Source organism: Talpa europaea (assembly GCF_964194135.1).
Source record: "Talpa europaea genome assembly, chromosome: 10".
Lineage (NCBI taxonomy): Eukaryota > Metazoa > Chordata > Mammalia > Eulipotyphla > Talpidae > Talpa > Talpa europaea.
In genome coordinates, this window is record NC_140077.1 from 106759723 (window position 1) to 106780419 (window position 20697).

The following is a 20697-nucleotide window of genomic DNA, read 5'->3' on the forward strand; positions in this document are numbered from 1 at the left end:
TACCTTTGCCCTAAGTGGATAGTAAATAGTTTGAAAAGAAAATGACCTGTCTGTTAGTGAGGATTATACTTTAATGTTGTAAGAAAGAGAAATACACTACCTGTTTTAAAATAGACTAGATTCAGGGCACCATAATAGGTTCCAAGTCTGTAAAATCACAACCCCTTGATTGCCAGTGTTAACAAAAGCTTGTTCTTTAATTACCTATATTGCATTCGGCTTCTGTTTCCTTCCAAAACCCAATTATGGCTAATAGCAGCAGTAAGCTGTACTCCTGTTGTTTATGGCAGTTCATTTTAAAGTGCTCTGTTTGATCATCATTTGTCTTCATGACTTAACTAATCAGGTTCAGATTTTCATTGGACACCTCCAGCTTAGCAGTCTTCACCTTGCCTGTGTATATTAACAGAATTCTTATATAATGTGGATGTCTTTTTCTTATATTTCCTAAATACAGACTGTTCTTTAAATGATGGAAATCATGCTATTTTCCTAAGTTCTTACTAACAGCATTTTCAAAGCAGTAATTCCAACACCTTACACCAGAGGGATGTTTGAAAATTGTAGAAAAGAGATGGAGAACTTTTATTTATCCTTTCCTCCTACAAATTCATTTTCTCCCAGTGTGTTGTTCATTGTCTGATCATTCATTGCAGCTCAGATTCATATGTTCTCCTGCAGAGACTAGCAGCAGCTTGCCTTCTAGAGTTGAATCCAGACTCACTCAGCAGTCTAATTTCTGATTTAATTTTGCTGTTGTCCAACTGTGGTATAAACCCAGCTCTGAGAATTGAATGTGATTTGTGACACTTGCCTCAGTTGAAAATACTTCTCTTTCCCTCATGCACATTAGGATCATTGTTTCCATGATAAATAATGGGCTTTGAGTAGAAAATGAAGAGAAAGATACAAGCAAGATAAACAGAACAAAGCAGGAATTCAAACAGTAGGAAACAGTCCCATTGCTTTATAACTTTAAAAGTTAACTTCAGTCTACTGTATGTAGGTGGTAGGAACTGTAGTGGAAATGGGAAAAGTTGAGTGGTTTTCATTTACGTGTTTCCCAATAATTTCCTTTCTCTTTCCGATGTCTTTAGAATACTCAAGGAATCAGAGTGAGATATCATTGGGCTGGGCTGCTGTATTATTATGTATCATTTATTCTTGTGGTCAAGAATGCACCAGCATGTCCCAGGGAACACGCTGAGGGCTGAGTCATGGAGCAGGTTTGCAAAGCAAGACTCTGCTGCTCAGTGAGCAGCGCTTTTGTTGTTTTTTAGCAGTACTGAACAAGCATGATTGATTATATGACAGTGGCAGGAGGAGCAGAGTCCAGGGGTGACAAAGGGTAATCAACTTTATGGGGAACAGGAGGGGACATGTCAGCCACGTATATAGGGAGGACTTTCCATGCAGGTACTTGGTATAATTTCCGAGATACTCCCAGATCACCTCAGACCATGGCCACACAATCAGTTAATGGCTACCAGGCATCCCTGGCTGCTTTGTGATGTGGGCCATATCTTAAGGCAGTCATGAAGGAGTGCCTTTTCCAATTCTTTCGTACACACACAGATGCATAGAGAAGTCATACACACACAGATGCATAGAGAAGTCATACACTTAGGTTTCAGAGGCCCTAAGTGATAGAGGCCCCAATTTATGTTGACTGAGTCATTTTCTTTCTGAGAAATGTCATTATACTGATTTTGGTCTATCCCTGGAAATGACTTATCTCCTGCATTGGATGACCAGACTGTGAGGACCTTTCAATCCAATGTCTTTTGAGGTCAGAGGTATTGCTGTCACTGTCACTGGGCTGTTGTTGGAGACACAGAATCTCAAGTTCCACTTCAGACCTACCAAATCACAATCTACCTTAGGACAGCACAGGCATTAACAATAATATGATCAGCAAAAGATTCTTAGATAATTTAATAGCTGTTACATATAAACACCCCCTCCCTCTCTCTTTTGTTTTGGCTACAGAATGTGTATAATGTCTATTTAATAAAGTCTGTCAAAGCAACTGCTTTTTATAGTGTAGAATCCTTATTTTCTCATTTTATAATACTTTATTTAAAAGAAGACTCTTAGGGAATAGAAATTTTCTCCTTAACAGTCCTCAGACTTATATACCTTCCCTCTAGCTTAGACTTGTGTTTCTTCTAAGACAACTCCTATTTATCTTCTATCCCAACACAGCCATATTGACCATTGTATTCTCAGCATACAGTTTCTCCAAAATCTCTTTAATCTTTAGTCATCCATCACTTCTTTTCCTTGAAAATTTAATAGGCAGCCTCCTTGTATGATGCAAGATAAAAATATTCCTATTGTAATTAATCTAAGTTCTGATAAAAGTCAGTATTTTCTAATGGAAATTTCTTCTATTGAAAATAATCAGCAATGCTGGTATAGCCTCAGGATAGATATATGTAAGTTATTCCTTCAATTTTACTGACTTCATGTTGCCATTGACAGGAAAATTCTAACACTTGTATCATATCTTTCTTCCCTTTTTTCCCAATCAATTTCAAAATTGAAAATTAAATCAAAGGTCATATATTTTCATTATGTTCCTTTGACATTTTCTAATCTAGGCTACTGTAAATAAGCAAAACACATGTTCCTAAGTTTAATGAGTATTTTTTTTTAATTTGTATCAAGGGAAAATGATTGTTGATTTTGTAACACAGGAAAAATAATCATTATGTTACCATTCTTTGAACAATAACATTCCATGTGAACCTTTCTTTGTTTGCAGAGAAACACTCTCTTAATGACATATTTTGACATTGATTTTTTTTTAATGAGAAAATATTCAGAGTAGTATAACACTAAGATGTTGAAGGGTCCAGCAGGAATTTTCTTTATTTTTATATAATTTTTTTAAATTTTTATATTCCCCATACAATTGCGACCCCCCCATTCTGACCCCAATCCCTCCCCTCCCCGCCCCCAACCCCCATAGAGTGTCTCTGGTTCATAATATTTTGTTGATTTTGATTTTCACTTTCTTATAGTTATTCATTTTCCTGATCCCTTATTTAAGTTTTCTAGATTGCTGCTATGAGTGAGACCATCCGGTATTTTTCTTTTTCTTTCTGGCTTATTTCGCTGAGCATGATCCCTTCCAGCGCCATCCATGTTGCTGCAAATCGCATGTGTTTATCTTTTTTGAATGGGTCCAGCAGGAATTTTGAAATCAATGTTTTGACTATTTTTGGAAGCACCTATCTTTATTCCATTAGAAATAAATTCCAGTGCCTTTTGGTGCCTTTTGACCTACATGGCAAAGGGGAATATTAAAAAAAGCATTATAGCTCTTGGGTCCAATAGTGAACTTATACATCCAATCACGTGATCCTTTCTCCCTCCCTGTCTTTCTCTCTCCCTCCTTCTCTTTTCTTACCTCTACCCACTCCCTTCGTCCTTCTTTAAATACATGACTATCCATCTTCTTAGGTGACATTCTGTGTATTGTAGCACCAAAAAAATTCCATCACTGATCTTTTTAACCTGAGGCAATATAATTATGATACTCAGGGTGATTCAAACAATTATTTGGTATCTCTGGGTTGGCAATTTTATAACAGTTAAAAAAAAAACAAAGCTGCCCCCACCCAGTTATGAAACCCTATAACCAAGTTAAAATTAGATTGTGAAATTAAGGAAAAAGGGAAGATTTTTCTTTGTCATGGTTCTCTTTTCATTTAATACAACAGCCAATGTTGATTGCGTACTATTAAGTGCCAGGGATTGGTAATACAGAGGGGAATGGCTAAGAGTGCTCAATCTGACCATAAGGGGAGACAGTATATTCAATATTTCAATACAGAGCATCTTTTGCTTTCATACTGTATATTTTTTATCCCATTGAAGCAAGAAAAGCAATAATTATTTTGCATTCATCTTGAATATATGACCTTTAAGAATAGGGTGTTTAAGGTTTCTTGAGATATTTAGACGTTTTTTGTTTCACTGTAGTCAAAGTCACTCTATGAAACATAGGGGAACATTTTCAAGGCATCAGTCAGGCAGGGATTCTCACTCCCACTGCATTGCAATCTAGTGGCTTTGAAAGCAATGTAACAATAACAGAAACCCTCCATCTAACTTTATTGAAATGACTGCATTTTCCATTTTCTTGACTGGGTGGCTGCCTAGGGCACATGAACAATGAAGTATTTAATCTGTGGTAAAGCATAATCCCTTAACCTAGTACTTTGCAGAGAATTATAGAAACAGAATGGTTTTTATAGGTTGATTTGTTTGTTTGCAACCTGTAAATTTCTCTCTTCCTTCACATGGAAAAAGTTTTTCTCCTCAATAATAAATTCTGAGTGAGTTTTATAAATGTTTAAAAGACCAAACTAATTCATTTATGAGAATACTACAAAATAGGGCCTCCCTGGTGGTGCAAGGGGTTAAGCACCATATTGTGAAGCAATTCTCAGCCTCTGCAGCATGAGTTCAATCTCTGGCCTGCCAGGGAGCAACCCACATGGTGTGGCACACCTCTCCTGTCTCACCTGCTGCTCCCCTCAGCAGTGTATTTCAGTCAGTCTGCCTGTTCTGCTCCCCACTCTGTCTCTGGTGAATCCTATCACCCCCACATCTCTGGCCTGTACCCCAGCTTTTGTATGCATAAATAAATAAATCTTAAAAAAGAACACTGCAAAATAGCATGAAGAAACTCTTCTTTCTAATATTCTCTCTCTCTCTCTCTCGCTATATATATATATATATATATATAAACTTCCAAAATGTTTTTCTGTCTTGCAAACTAGATATTAACAAATGAAAATCCTCAATATGGCAGGGTTTTTAAGATTGGCATTTAGGAAAAGTAACAAAACAAAACAAAACAAAAAAAAAAACACTAAGAGGATTAAAGAATAATGTTATACTTTAGAATTTAAATGCTTTCTTAATATTTTCATTCACTTCTTATTGCCTTTCATTAATCTTTGCTCCTAAATTTTACTAGGTATATATTTTTATAAAACTTAAGTAAAGTTTTCTTTCTTCTTTTTAATTGAGGTATCATTTAAAATGTTACATATGATTTAAGGGAGTAAGTTCACACCTCCTCAGATATATGTCCTCACACCTCATCCACCACCAAAGCACCCATTGTCGACCCGTTGCCCCGTTGCTCCCACACCCACTCCCTTACCCTCTTTAGTAGCCTCAATTCTGCAAGTCATGTTTCTAGGGTTTCCTTTATTTTTGTTTTGTCAGTTTCTTTGTTTTGTTTCTCTATATTCCATATATGAGTGAAATCATCTGGTATTTGTCTTTCTCCTTCTGACAATTCACTTAGTATCATCCCCTCTAGTTCCATCCATGTTTGTAGCAAATGGTGAGTTTGTCTAAAACAAAAACGAAACAGAAACAGCAAACATTGGCAAGGGTATGTCGGAAAGGGAAACTTGTACACTGTAGGGAATGTAGACTCATCCAGCCCCAATGGAAGGTACTCAAAATAATAAAAAACAGATAAACATATCATACAGTAATTCCACTTCTAGGGATTTACCCAAAGAATGCAAAAACATTAATTCAAAGGAGTAAATGCTCTCATGTTCATTGCAGCACTATTTACAATTATTTACATTATTTTTTTCATGTCAACTTATTTTGTTCATGTATCCAGAATTATTTACTAAACGCAATACATTGTTGACTGCTTAAGAAAGTTTCTTTTAAATATATGTTAGTCTTATTTTAATGTAATGAAATGGCATTCTTTGATGATCAGGATATTTTCAGCAAGTGATTAGCATAGTATGCCTTAGATATTAAGCCCTTTCGACATCAAAATTAAATACTTTCCCAATATTTCAATTTTCCCCCCAATGAGGTTTCATAAATCTTCTCCTGTCATTCTTACAACAGTTGACTTTTTTGTTAGTTGCTTGTTTGACATTGATCTCTCTGTTCTGTCATATGTTTCTTCATGGCATGTCCATCTTTATACTCCTTCCTCTCTCTCCTCTGGAATCACCTATGGTTATGTGGTACACTGAATTTTAATTTACGGTTCCTGAACCAATAATGACTTTTATATGTAGGCAACAGGCAGTCAAGTAACAAGTCAAAATTAATTTTTGATGTTTCATGCTTCCTCTTGAAATACATGCAAACACTTTTATAATTAAAAAGAAGCATGTGGCCTCCCCGGTGGCACAGCGGGTTGAGCGCAGCACTGTGAAGCTATCCATAGCCTCTGCAGTGTGGGTTTGATTCCTGCCGGCCAGGGAGACACCCATATGGTGTAGCAGAACTCTCCTGTCTTGCCCGCTGCTCCTCTCAGCAATGCTTTAGATCCGTCTGCCTGTTCTGCTCCCTGCTCTGTCTCTAGTGAATTCTCTGACCCTCCTGTGCCTCTGGCCTGTACCCCAGTAATTGTATAAATAAATAAATACTAAAAAGAAGACGCATGATTGCAATAGAAAATGCTAAAATTATAAAAAAAAGGATTAAAAATTTGTTTCTCACACCATCCCTAAAATACGATGTGACTCTTAAAAATCATCTCTAATCTCCCCAAATCTCTGATACAGCCACATGAGTGTTTTACTTCTAATTTGGCTCATTGAATTATCTATTGGTTTAAAGATTTTCTACCCACTCCTTTTCTCTTAAAACTTAGTTCCTAATGTTTTTGTCCCAAATTAAATTTTTTCAGAGAATAACCAATTTATTTAAATTGCTTAACAGCTTTATTGAGTCTGATTAACATATCAAAATGCACATATTTAAATGTATATTTTAAATGAATATATTTCAAGTTTGATGAGTTTTGACATTGAAAATACGGTCTTTTCTACAACAAATCACCTTTGAGTCTTTGTCACATATCAATTTAACCATACATATCTCAGTCTATTCTTGGTTTTTGGGTTGTATTATGTTGATTTACATACATGTCTGTTTAAATGCTACACTGTATTAATTACTAGAGTTTTGTAGTGAGCTGTAAATTTAGGTAATATAAATCCTTCAATTTCATTCATCATTTTCAAAATTATTCCAGCTCTCCTAGTTACTTTTCATTTGTAGGTATGAGTCTGGGGCTTCAAGGAGAGAATTGTAGGCCTCACATGAAGAGGTGGGGCTGACTCATGACAAAGACCATCTACTCAGTAATTATGATATTTACCCTGCTGTATAGATAGATAGGGAGATAGATAGTTTTTCTGGTACATGGGTTATTTCTGGTAATAATATACTTCTTATATAATTTATAATCTGCCCTTAAATCCATCAAGTATATTTTTCATCTCAGACATTGTAGCTTTCACTAAAGATTTTAATCTTTTTCACTTATTTTGTTACTTAATATGTTTATTCATTCCTTAACTTTTTGAATGTGTGCAATATGGTTGTAATAACTATTTTAATGTTATTGTCTAGTAATTATATTATTGAGTTATTTTTAGGTCTCTGTAGATCAATGTTTTTTTCTCATTAGTAGGGGTTTTGTTTTCTTTCTTCTTTTTCATGCTTCTTAATTTTCATTGAACGCAGACATTTTGAATTTTACCCTATTGGTGTTTGATATTTGTATTCCTATAAATATTATTTTCTTTTTAATCTCTGTAGACACTGTCTTTCAAATCTAATTACAGTAGTTCATTCTCTTATCATCATCATGTTATTTTATTTATATCATTGTCTTTTCCCCTTATTACATTAATAATAATTTGCATGCATTTGTTCATTTACTTTTTTTGTTTTCTCTTTCATAACTCAACAGACTATCAGGTTTATGAATCAAAGTGCTAATTTGCTATCTTTTTATACCTAATACCTAACACAGTGTCTATCTGGCCCATAATAATTGCTCAAGAAATAAATGAGTGCTTTTAGATTTCTGCTGTTTTAACATCATGGGTTGACATTTTGTTTTGAAGACTTAACATTCTTGGCAAAATTTAGATTTCACTAATAAATGTAACATACAGAGCATCATCCTTATAATTCTGAAATTATGTGATTATTCTGATTTTATTTTGGAATTGATGACACCGTATTTTGCTTTGAATCTCTTTATGAAATACTTTGCTGAAATAAATTTTTCATCTAAATACATTTATATGTATAATATAGAAAAATGCATATAATATTAATTAGAACTTTTAACCTGAAATCTCTTATAGTATAGTTAATAATGAGTAATTACATGACTCATTATTTCCTTCAACCACTTCCAAAGATGATTAAAATTAAGGTCTTGATACCATGTAAACAATTCTAAATTGTGTTTGTTATAACAGTTTATTAAGTTTCCCACATGCCTGTGTCTGGTACTTTGCATCTTAAATTTTTTTTTTAAAAAACAATGTATCATTTACCCTGATTACTATTATTGTTTAAAACTAAGTATTATTCATATTTGATCCAGCTAAATTTTGAAGAGAGCATATTAGAAAGGCATAGCATCTTGAATTCACTTATTTCATAAACCAGTTATCTTAGCACAAAGCATTCATTCTGTTTCATTGCACAAGAATGAATTCCTTTTTTTTTTTTTTTTTTAATTTTCTAGAGGCATGTCTTATTTATTTATTTATTTGTTTGTTTGTTTGGTTTATACATGCACTGGGTACAGTCAGAAGCGCGGGAGGGTGAGAGAATTCACCAGAGCCAGAGCGGGGAGCAGAGCAGGCAGAAGGACCGAAGTACACTGCTGAGGGGAGCAGCGGGCGGCAGGAGAGGTCTGCGCGCCATGTGGGACCCTCCTGCGGTGGCCGGGGAGCAGCCGGGGATCGAACCGGCACCGCAGTGGCCGCGGGCAGCTTCGCAACCCAGCACTCAACCGCTGCGCCACCGGGGAGGCCCAAGAATGAATTCCTTTTTAAAGTCAGCTTTCTTATAAATCTCATGATCATAAAGGTCATCTAATAACAGAGTGTGAATGGCTTAGTCCAAATTTCTCATGATAACTAATAAAAGAAAAAAATCTTAAACTTCATTTTTAGTATTTTAAACCGTAACATAATTATATCTGAAATACATGTAAGAATATAGTAATTCTTACATTTTTCGTTTTTGATGATTTCTCTGGAAATTTGGTGAAATGATGTCAAAAGAATTTTTGCAGGAATTCTTACATGCTAACACTATCAAGAAATAATTTGAAAATATTATTTAGTTTGCTATGGTCATGTAGCTCTCATGGGAGTTTAGGGATTTTTTTTTTTTTAAACCAGATCAGTAACAGATCAGATGACAACAACGATGAATGGGCAGCTGTATTTTTCAGACCAAAAAGAAAAAAATACCTTGTTTATTCCCAAGTGATATCCTAAGTAAGCATGTTGATGCTGTTTGAAACATAAACATTCCATTAAAAATCTGAATCAAGAGCCCAGATTTTAGGGTAATTCATCAGAGCAACAGCTTTGAGTTCTTTATAAAAGGATGCATGAAATAACAACATAGATGAAAATGCTGAACTTAGGGTACTTTTTTATGTTTAGCTCTCAGTGATGATGGCAGTCAACTTAAGCACAGGGACATTTAGCATAACTATTAAATCAGGTATCTGTAAGTTATAATTTTGACCCCCAAATAAGGTTATTTTATCTTTATCGATGTATATTTTATCTTTCCATATTCTTTTCTGAGGATCATATTTTTAATCATCTGGTTGCTGTGTTATTATATTGACTTTTAGTCTGTACACATTTGATACTCCAAGTATCTATTTCAAAATTAGGATTGAAGTCAATATAATATTTACTGGCCTCTGTTGAACAGTCTAAAACTCATTGATATACATAAATAAACATATTTAAACAGACTCGTACATGTACGTACATTTTTGCAGAAATCCAGATTTACCTTGTTTTATTGACCATTTAGCCACCATTTTTTCAGCCACTTCTGTTTAGTTAATGTTGATTTTTGAACCAAGAGGAACATTGCATTGATATGCAAAAAGGAAGTGCTCCTGAATGCCTGCCTACAACAGGGAGGCTGGTATCAACAAAGTGTCTCCCATTGTTCCTAGAGTTAAAGGTGCAAAATGAAGGTCCTGACTTACCAAATCACAGTGTGTTATATAGTACTTGCCCTGTTTGCATATAGTGCTTGAAAGAGTATTTCCAAGCCAAAAAGTACAGGAGAGGGGAAAAGGTGGTCTTTTGATAAAGAGTACCTTTTAATACAGTCAAATTCATCTAACCTTTCTTCTTTACTTTTGTACCATTTCTGTGATTATCTTAATGCATTTTCTGAACTATATTAATTTTTTCCCATTTCCTCAAAGAAAATACAATATGTTAGGCTCATATTTGTTATCAGTTAAACTAATATCTTCTGTCAATTTTCCATGGACCACTAAGAACTATCTGTTTATTATTTCTGCCAATCCATTTAATCTTAGTGTCTGCTAATCTGTTTTTCTTTAGCTTCCATAATTTTTTTTTTATAAAATCTTCTTTACAACCCCATTAAAATAGAAAGATAGCAGGTCTCTAATTTACTTTATCCTTTAAGCTTGTTATCCTATGAGAGAAATTAAATACAGCACAGTGGAACACATACACACTTATAAATTATGTAAGCCTATCTTTATTTAAGCAATTAATCTTGCTCTTTTAGAAAAAAACCCAAGGGGAAATAACCCAAATATCTTATATTTCTAAGAAATAACATGCAGAGAATACTTGAGTTTGTTGCTTAGACAACCTCAAATGTCAAACTTATATCACCTGAATGTCACTTTTCTCCTAAATATATTTATTAGATAACCTCCCTAATAATGTTAACTTAGACCTAGAAAACAGCATAAAATGATATGTCATAGAAGATGTTTGCTAGTTATATATTTATGGAATAAACATCCCATGAGTACATTTTCCAAATGCCTGTAATTCATTTGGAGAATGGCAGCAGTATTTCTGTCTAAAATACTGTGTTATCCATAGGGAGTTTAATTTTTTTCAGAGATTATCCTGTATTGTTTCCAGTACTTTTAAAGGATTCTTTGGAAATTTAAATGCTTAAGATATTTCCAGTTTTATCAAAATGCTCTCCTGTTTGCCCACCAATAAAATGAGAAAATTATCACATTTTCAACTTTTTTCCCCTCACCAAAACATTTCCCAATTTAAAAAATACAACTCATGAATTTTGAAAATATCTTTAATTTCTAACATATGTGCTTTACCTGTAAATCCTAGAGTTGGTCGACCTTGTAGTTACTATATATTTAAATGAGTTCAATCCTTCCTGCCTCTCGCCCTCCTCAGTGTTTACCATGGGCTTCTGCATTCTTTGGTTCTTTATTTTGTCTTAGTTATATCGGCTCTATTTTTCAAAAAAAAAATGTAGTCTATTATTGTTTTGCTTTGTTGTGTTCCAGGAAGAGGTTGTTGGTACTTTTATTTCCTGAGAATGTTTTTTTGTCTTTTGATTGGGAAGTTCAGTCTATTTATATTTAAGTCAATAATTGATATGTGTATTTTCATTGACATTTTGCTAATTTCTGACTATATTTGGAGTTTTCCTCCGTGTCTGTCTTCTTTTTTCTCACCCATAGAGGTTTGATGTTTTTCTTTAGTGGTGTGTTAATTTCCTTTGTTATGTTCTTTTATGTTTTTATTGTAGGTTTTTGCTTTGTGTTTACCATGGAGTTCAGGTTTAACTTCTTATCTACAGAGCCTCCCTGGTGGCCTAAGGGTTAAGTCTTAGTGCTATCACTCCTACAGCCTGAGTTTGATTCCCTGCCAGGGAGCTAATCCACATAAGGTGCAGCACACCTCTCCTGCTTTCCTCTTTGCTCCTCTTAGCACTGTATTTCAGTAAATCTGCCTGTTCTGTTTGCTCCTCACTCTGTCTCTGGTGAATTCTCTCCCACATCTCTGACCTATACCCCAGTTCTTCTATGCAAAAAAAAAAAAAAAAAGATTAAAAAAAAAGAAATATGTTTTAAAAAACCCAACAATGTATATATATTCACTGGTATTCACTCAATAGCTACTCATATTTGAACACACTCTAAAACGGAATTTTTACTCCTATCCCTTCACACTTTATATTCTTGATGCCTCATTTTACATCTTTGTGTTATATCATTGTCTTGACTAATTGTTGTAGCTTTAGTTATTTGTACTACTCTCAACTTGTTCTATCTGATTTTACTGTGAGTATATCTTTTAAAGTGAGTTTTTTTTTTTCTTTTGTATGTTTACTTGCTCTTTTCCCCATGCCCTTTCTTTTCAGTTTAGATGAGTCCCTTAACATGCAATGCCAGATTAGTGGTAATGAAGTTTAGATTTTGCAAGTCTGGGAATTTCTCCTTTTAATCTGAATGAATATCTTGCTGAGTATAGAATTCTTGGTTGAAAGTTTTCTTTCCATTTAGTGCTTTGAGTATGCCATGCCACTCTCTTCAAAGATTCCGTTGAAAAGTCTTCTGATAACCTTATGCAGTTTTCCTTGTATGGATTTCTTTTCTCCTGCTTCTTAAAAAAACATTCTCTTTAATTTTTGTCATTTTAACTAAAATGTACCGTGGTATGGGTGTCTTTGCATTCATCTTGTTTGGAACTCACCAGGCAGCTGATTATCTGCTTCCTTTCCAGGTTAATGAAGTTTGCAGTGATTATTTCCTAAAGTATTTTTTCTGGACCTCTCTCTCTCTTCTGGGAAACCTATAAAGTAATTATTATTTGTCTTCCTGTTTTCCCAGAGATCTCTTAGGACATTTTTGTTTTTTAAAATATTCCTTTTTCATTTTGCTGCTCTTCTGGGTGTTTTCTGTTACTTTGTCTTCCAGTTCATATATTAGCTCCTAATTTTTCCTCAGTTAGTTTAGCTTCATTTCTTTATTGTCTTTTCCCAGAGTTTTGTTTTGCTCTTTCATTTAAACTTGTTCTAGTCGTTTCATTCTCCAGAACCATTTGGCCTGGTTCTCTGTGTTTACTTTTATGTTTTAAGTATTACTACTATTTCTTTTAGAATTGAGAGTTTGTTCTTATGCAGATGATGTTGTGTGGAACTCTGGAGCACTGTCTCCCTTGCTTTCTTTGTTAGTTGCTCAAAGTGTGTTCCCTTTGTAGGCTCTACTCATCTTCCTGTTGTGCAAGGATACTGTTGTGGGCAGGGCAGCTAACCCTGCCAAGCAATGGCAATTTGGTGTGTTCAGCCTTGACCGGGGACTAAGGTATGCTCAGTGGTTGAAACTGTGGATTTAGCCTTGGCATATGGCTGCATGGTGTAACTGTGGAATGTGCACCAGTGTCTGGGCTAACTATCACATTGGTGCTTACTGGGATAGCCGTGGTGTGCAGTGCCCGCAGTAGCCTATGGTTTCAAGAGGGAGGCTAGCTAGGCAGCACTGGGGTTGCTGGGTTGCTCATCCTGGCACCTCCAGGGGTACACCCCTGGGACCTTGTGAATGGGGCTGAGGCTAGGTGGGCTTTGTGGGTTTGTGAAATTTTTATGCTTCCTACCAAGGACATATATCTCTTTATTAAAATATTCTTCTAAACAAAATGAAAAGAAATGTCTTGTGATTTATTTATGATGAGCCTAATAAAAATTTCCTCTGTACTCTTAAGTTTTAAGAATTTTTTTACTCTATTGTATTTCTCTCAAAGCAGAGCATTTAAACTAAAGTTAGAGGAGCATTTGTCTTCAGTCTGTCAGAGTAAAGTCATGTTAATGGATTTAATCTGGCCATTCTGAGGCCCAGACCTTCAGAGAGAAATGAAGGGCATATATTTAAAATAGAGTACTTAAATTAATCATAGTATTCTAATCATTTATAAAACAATATTTGTATTATGTTCAGTACAAAGATTCAAACACACACACATATGCCTTTAGGAGAAAGAAAATGCTCCTCATGAGGACCTCATAATTCTATTGGGATTATTAAGCAATATCATTTTTTTGTGTTTTATGAAGCAATATGATTTATTTATATACAGTAGTGTGATCTGTGTTTTTATTTAAATTCCATGAAGTTAGAAAAGGGGAAGTCTTTTTGAATTCCTTATTAAACACTCAAAGTACAGAATTTGCTCATGTTTAAAAAGCAAAAAAAATAATATGGAATGAAACTAGAAATGTTAGTATTTTTTTATGAACTCAATTCTGCTAATGAAGTGAATCCTTCAAAATGACTTTGAATATTTGAACAATTAAATATTTTAAATGCCCTAATTTAAGATATTATGATGAATTTTGATTGACTTCATAAAGGTATGTATCAAGGGCACAATTTTCACATATTTGCCCTTGAATTAGAGAGTGAAGAATGTTCTGGTAAATATTTCTATATGTGCCCGTATTCATGAACTGAGGGGCTTTAAAAGTTGTAATGCTTGCTATACTTTTTATACTTTTTATTTTTTTAAATGTATTTATTTATGCATACAAGAGCTGGGGTACAGGCTAGAGATATGGGGGGTGAGAAGATCCACCAGAATGGGGAAAAGAACAGACAGACTGACTGAAATACACTGCTGAGGGGAGCAGCAGGCAAGACAGGAGAGGTCTGCTGCGCCATGTGGGTAGTACCCTGGCTGGCTGGAGATTGAACTCATGCTGCAGAGGCTGCAAATTGCTTTATAGTGTGGTGCTTAACCCCTTGCACTACCAGGAAGACCCCACTTTTTTCAATTTTTAAATTAATTCATGAACTTAAATATTTCACTGTCAGTCAAGTGTTAATGAACATTTTTGCTGTCTTTAAAAATTAAGTATTGTCAGTATTTAATTGTTACCTAAAAGATCAGAGGCCCTTGCATTTATTCTCACTGGCTGTATTATCCAGTGGCATATTATTTAAATGTCTTCTGAACCATTTTGTGTACTGTTTTTAAATCTTAATCCATTGTTCCTTCAAAAGTGGTTTTTAAGATCTTATGTTTTGGCTTAAAATAAATATAAGAAAGTTTTATTAATTCATGAATAGATCCTTTAGCTTCACTTTCCCTTTCAAGATATGTATTATTTTTTATATTGATAAATTAACTAATACATGGGAAAAGCTTAGCTAAAAATGACATGACAAAAAAGTATGACATTCACTTATTTCAAATCAGAGAAAATGAATAAAACATGAATTGCCCTACCACACATTGACAAAATAGTAAAAGTACGTTTGGAAATTGGTCATTTACAGTGAGCTATAGATGGTATGACCTCCAGTTCAAACTCACATTTGATAACCCCATACTGAAAATGTCATGTAACTGTTCAGTAACTCATGAGATCAGTTAGCATTTTAATTAATGTATAGTATTCACAGTGGAATACAACCTTCACTATATGTCACTGCTGTTTTCAGCCTGTGAGCTTTGTGTTTGTATGAAGACTATGAAGTATGTTTTTGCCTTGGTGATAAATTAATAGTTACTGGGAAAGGATTCTGGACAGTTACTGGGCAAGGGTAAAGGATTAAGCTATTTCTATCCATACTTGTAAATACTTGTAAACAATTGATTTCAATAATGAGGTCTGCCATTCAGCTTTAATAACCTAGGGTCACTAGAAAGCTTTGTTACACTCCCTGATACACTTAGGAATAGTTTCAATTTATATACATGCCCTTTTTAAATGTTGTGTCTGTGCTGAAATTTGTGTTGAGGGCTGGCCTATTAGGAAGAAATTGATGCTTTTAAAAATCTTAGAAGTTCTGGGTTCTCATCATTCAATGCAGAGTCCTGTTCTTTCATCTGAGATTATGTTGATCTTACATTTTCAGTATTAATACATTTTTGAAAAATAACTTTAGAAAGGAAAAATTGTGATAATGGCCTTTTTCTTTTTCATCCTTATTTAAAATATAAAGTAAATAGCATTATGTCTATTCTCTAAATTTTAATTTTTATTAAAAAAACTCTAGTAAATGCTCAGCATATAATTTTTAATAGTAAATATTTTACATATTTATTTGAACTGAGAATTATCTGCTGTCAATTGTTCTAATAACTATTGGTGCTCCAGTGTGGTTTCTTAAAGGCAATAGGACAATACAAATCATGAATAGGGTATTAGATTTGGCAAATATTATTAAGAGCAGTAATTATTTTCTTATGCCTTTTGTTCTTGTAAACTTTCTTAACACATGCACATAGTGCTTTTAAAACCATGAATAATGTTCAAATAACCATGGAGTCAGAATATTTGCTAAACAAAAATAAACTCAATTAATAAAACCCATTCCATTTTTTTTTTAAATCACTGTGATTCCCAATGTACATGTCTGGAAATCACTGTCTTAAATATTCATAGTTAGGTTTGTAGGAGAAGAATGGAAGGGCATCTTTGGGTTCTCTAAAAATTTCATCACCTAGTCTGAATTTATATGAGAGGCAGGGAACACCAGAGATGACCAAAGATGTCACACTGTGCAGTTTTATACCCTTACATTCCTAGCAAATAAAGTAGAATATGAGTTTCCTTAGGTAATCCGAACCCTAATTGCAATTATTTATAGACTGTTAGATTCAGACAAGTTATTTAATTTCAATGGGTCTCAAACCCTTCATGTAAGATAGAAGGATTAATCAGATCTACCTTACAAACATGTTATGAAGATTAAGTGTTAATGTTTTAAAGCTTTTGGAGTGGTTCCTCAGTTATAATAAGTGATGTGTAAATATCTGTATGTGAATTTTATATATATATATATATATATTAAACCATAGCCTAGGAATGATTCCTTCAGTAATTACAGTTTATGGAACTCTATACTTACTCAGCATTTTTGTCAGATTAATCTGATTTCATTGTTTAGTGGAAATTAAAAATTACATGGTTATGTTATAGTATGTGTAATGTGAATGCTGTCCATTGATTATCTTACTTTTTTCCTATAGCTATTAACGACATTGCTTTAAACTGATGACATTTGAAATGATATTACTAAAGCTCTTTACTCCTTAATTTTTTCTAGGGATGATTTAAACAGGAAGATTTTTGGTTAAGTGTCTTGACCTAAGAAAACCCATGTTGTCAACATAATCATTAGTGTTCAAATTATTAAATAGTTTTTAATTTGCAGGTCTAATGCACTGTGGCAGAAGGCCACTGACAGTTTGGTGGTAGACATGATGTGGTATCACACTTTTGAAGAAGTTTGAACACATACAGCATTGTAAACCATGTTAGCTCAACTCTAAAAAGTGAGAAATAAGATTTGTATCCCTTTAGTATGTCTTACGTTTTATGAACGTGTCTTAAATTTAATTTTCATTTACAGAAAATCTTGAACAACTTCCTGATAACATCACAAAGCCCAAAGCAATTGAAATGTTATTTACTCTCTATCCTCCTCAAGGAGCCCATGTGCATGATAACACAAAACGACTTAAATCAACTTGGCTGAGACCCATAGTGAATGGGGAAGAAGGGTACAAATATATAGGTAAGATGTTGAGCTTTTCTATTTCTTTTATTATGTCCTTTTATAGAAAAGAAGAAATGAGCCTTTACTTTATATAACTCTTACCATCATTTAGGTGGTGTGGGATAATACACAGACCCTATAGAAGACTTCCTGTACTTCCTAAGTGTTATGCCTAAAAATTGACAAAATGGCTATTTTGCACATTGGTGCCTCAACTGGGATAGTGGAAACACAATGTGTCTATCCTTCACCTGATGATGGTCATCTGGGTTGTTTCCCAATAAGTGACAACTCAAGAAAGTTGTTGTGAACTTTCATGTACGGGACTATGTATAGGCATATGCTTGCACTTCTTTTGACTAAACTGTTTTCTGAAGTGATTATGCTATCATATCTCCCATAAGCAAAGGCATGAGAGTTATATCTGCTCCAGAGTGATATCATTACTTAGCATAGTCAATCTTTCTAAGTTTAGCCATACTGGTTAGTTACATATTGGTATTCGATTTTAATTTGCCATTATCTAGTAAGTAAAAATATGCATCATCTTTTCATGTGTTTTGTCATTTGTATTTCTTCTTTGGTAAAATATCTTCAATTTTTGGGCCATTTATATATATATATATATTTATTATTAAATGTTGGCAATGCCTTTGATCATCTGGATATAAATTCTTTAGCATATATATTCTTTGTAAATATTCTCTCTCAGTCTGTTGCTTGTATTTTCTTCCTTTTAATAATATATTTTGAAGAAATGAAGTTTTTAATATTGATGAAGTCTTATTTACCACTATGTTGTTTTTAAGAGTCCTGGGGTGACTGTTACATCCAATATATGTTGGTATCACTTTTGATCACAAAGTTTTCCTCCAGCAATTTTTCAGTTTTAGATTTCATATGTCAGCATATGCTCTGTTTTGAGTTACTTTTTTGTGTATGACACAAGGTATAAGTTAAGTTCTTTTTTAGACAAAACTATTGCTATCTAAATGTTCTACCACTATTTGTTGAAAAAACTATCCTTCTATGAATTAATTTTGTATTCTGGCAAAAACCAAAAGGGTGAAAGAAAAGAACACATGAAAAGATGATGTGCATCATTATCCCAGGGAAACAAATTTAAACCACAATGGGTACTACTACTTTCCTAGTAGAATGACTAGTCTAACAATTTGAAATCTAGCAAGTCTGGTAATGATATGGTGTGACAACACTCACACGTTGCTGGTGGAGATGAAAGAAAATGTACAACCAGTTTCTAAATATCTTGGTACTTCTTTATAAAGTCAAATATACCGTAACTATAAAACTCAGTCATCCTACTCCTACCCAAGAAAATGAAAGTGTTTGTTCACGCAAAAATCTGTGTATGACCATATATGGTGGCTTTAATTGTTATTGCCAAAAACTGGAGGCAACACATTCTTCTTCAACTGGTAAGTGGATAAATAAAATGTGTTATGTTTATGTAATGAAATACTATTCAGTAATAAAAAGTATAAACTGTTTATACACACAATACATACAAAATGGATGAATTTTAGATGCATTCTCCTGTGTGAATGAAGCTGAATTCAAAGGCTATGCATTGATTCCATTTAAATGGAAAGAAGCAAAACTATTAGAAGGAGAGAGATCGATTCTATGGTTGCCAGGGCATAGTGCTGCTGGAGGGTTTGCTGCAAATAGGCAACATGAGAGGTTTCTGAGAGTGATGGAACATGTATCCTGATCATGGTAGCAGTTCCAGGATTCTAATCTTAGTCAAAATGAAATGTACACCAAAAAGAGTGAATTTTACTGTCATGAAAAATTTAACAATAAACACAAAATGAAAAAGAATAATTTATACAAATGGAAAATAATTCATAAAAGATGTGCATCACTGTGTGTCATTTGGAAAATGTAAATTAAACCACACCTGCCATAATGACTAAAATTAAAACACTGAACATACCAAGGAGTGGCAAATATATGCAGCAACTGGGACACTAATATTCTGCCAGTGCAAATAAATGAAAATGGTGAAAACAAATTGTAAAATAATATAAGGCTTTCTTTTAAAAAGTTAAAATGCACCTATCATATCACCAGACATACCAGCCCTAGATATTTAACTGAGAAAAGAAAGTGTATGTATCACACAAAAACTTTTACATATTCATCTTTTGTTGTAATCCAATCTAGAGACAATTCAGATGCCCATCTACAATGGAAAGAAAAACAAATTGTGATATATTCATGCACATTACTACTCATTTTATAAAAGAAAAAAACTATTAATAGTATAGATACAACAATGTGACTGAATATCAAAAGAACTGTGCCTAGTATAAGAACATGATTCCATTTATATAAAAATCTAGAAAATGCAAACTAAATTATATGATGAAAGCAGCTCTATGGTTGACAGGGATGAGATGAGGAATGCAAGTGAAATGTGATGGATTATAAAAATTTTATTTGTGGGGGAAGATTTTAATAATCTTGATTGTGGTGATACAGATACATTGTACTTTGGTAATGTTTTGAAAAGATGTCTTTTCTTTACATTTAAAGACTAGCATTTTTAGAACTTATCTGCAAAATCAAAAATTTAACAAAATCTCAAAAGTGCATTTAGTGCTCAGTTCTGATAGAGAGATAGATAGATAGATAGATAGATAGATAGATAGATAGATAGATAGATAGATAGATAGAGCATATCAACTGATAGGTAGACTTACTGAGAAGTTCTTAGATAGCCTAGAGGAAGAAGTGGAAGGAAGAGAGAGAAACTTATGGAAAATTAAACTGAAGTCTTCACATTGTATAAGATGAATCAAGATCCTGACTGTGATTTTCTCTTTGCAATATTCTACATGAAAATTTCCAGAATGTGACCCATAGCATTCAAAATTACTTGTATTTTTTCTTTAGACTCTCTTTTTTACATGTTTGGTTCAAGGAAAACAAATACAAAGGAAATATGTTAAGTGGCATTATGTTCTAAGGGGAGGCTTCTCTCTTTCAAGGCTTTATGCTCTTTTCCCTTCCTGGTGAGTGACCAGGTCTGCACATCTCTTTGAATTACAGTTGTTATTACATTGATTGACAAGATAGTTGCAACATTTGCCTTGAAAAAGATTAGTTTGTTACAAAAGTGCTTTCTGAAACTCAGTAACTTCACAACTATAAACATTTTAGGGAGGATAGCTCTAAGAATTTATTATGTGTTCCAATATTAACATTCCCAATGTAGACACTCCTGCTTATTGAGTTCACTCTTTATCTTTAGAGATGTTTTATCAGCAAGAGCTGAGGAATAGTTA

General features: G+C 33.7%; 1 protein-coding gene across 1 annotated transcript in view; it reads left to right on the plus strand.

Moving 5' to 3' along the window:
* IQCM (IQ motif containing M) overlaps window positions 1-20697 on the plus strand; it is a gene marked incomplete at both ends in the record, with an annotated part of 218706 nt that overhangs the window by 145075 nt on the left and 52934 nt on the right. Inside the window, one exon of the mRNA XM_084245594.1 lies at window positions 17237-17401. Coding sequence (XP_084101720.1) covers window positions 17237-17401 — 165 coding nt within the window. The remainder of the gene's footprint in view (window positions 1-17236; window positions 17402-20697) is intronic.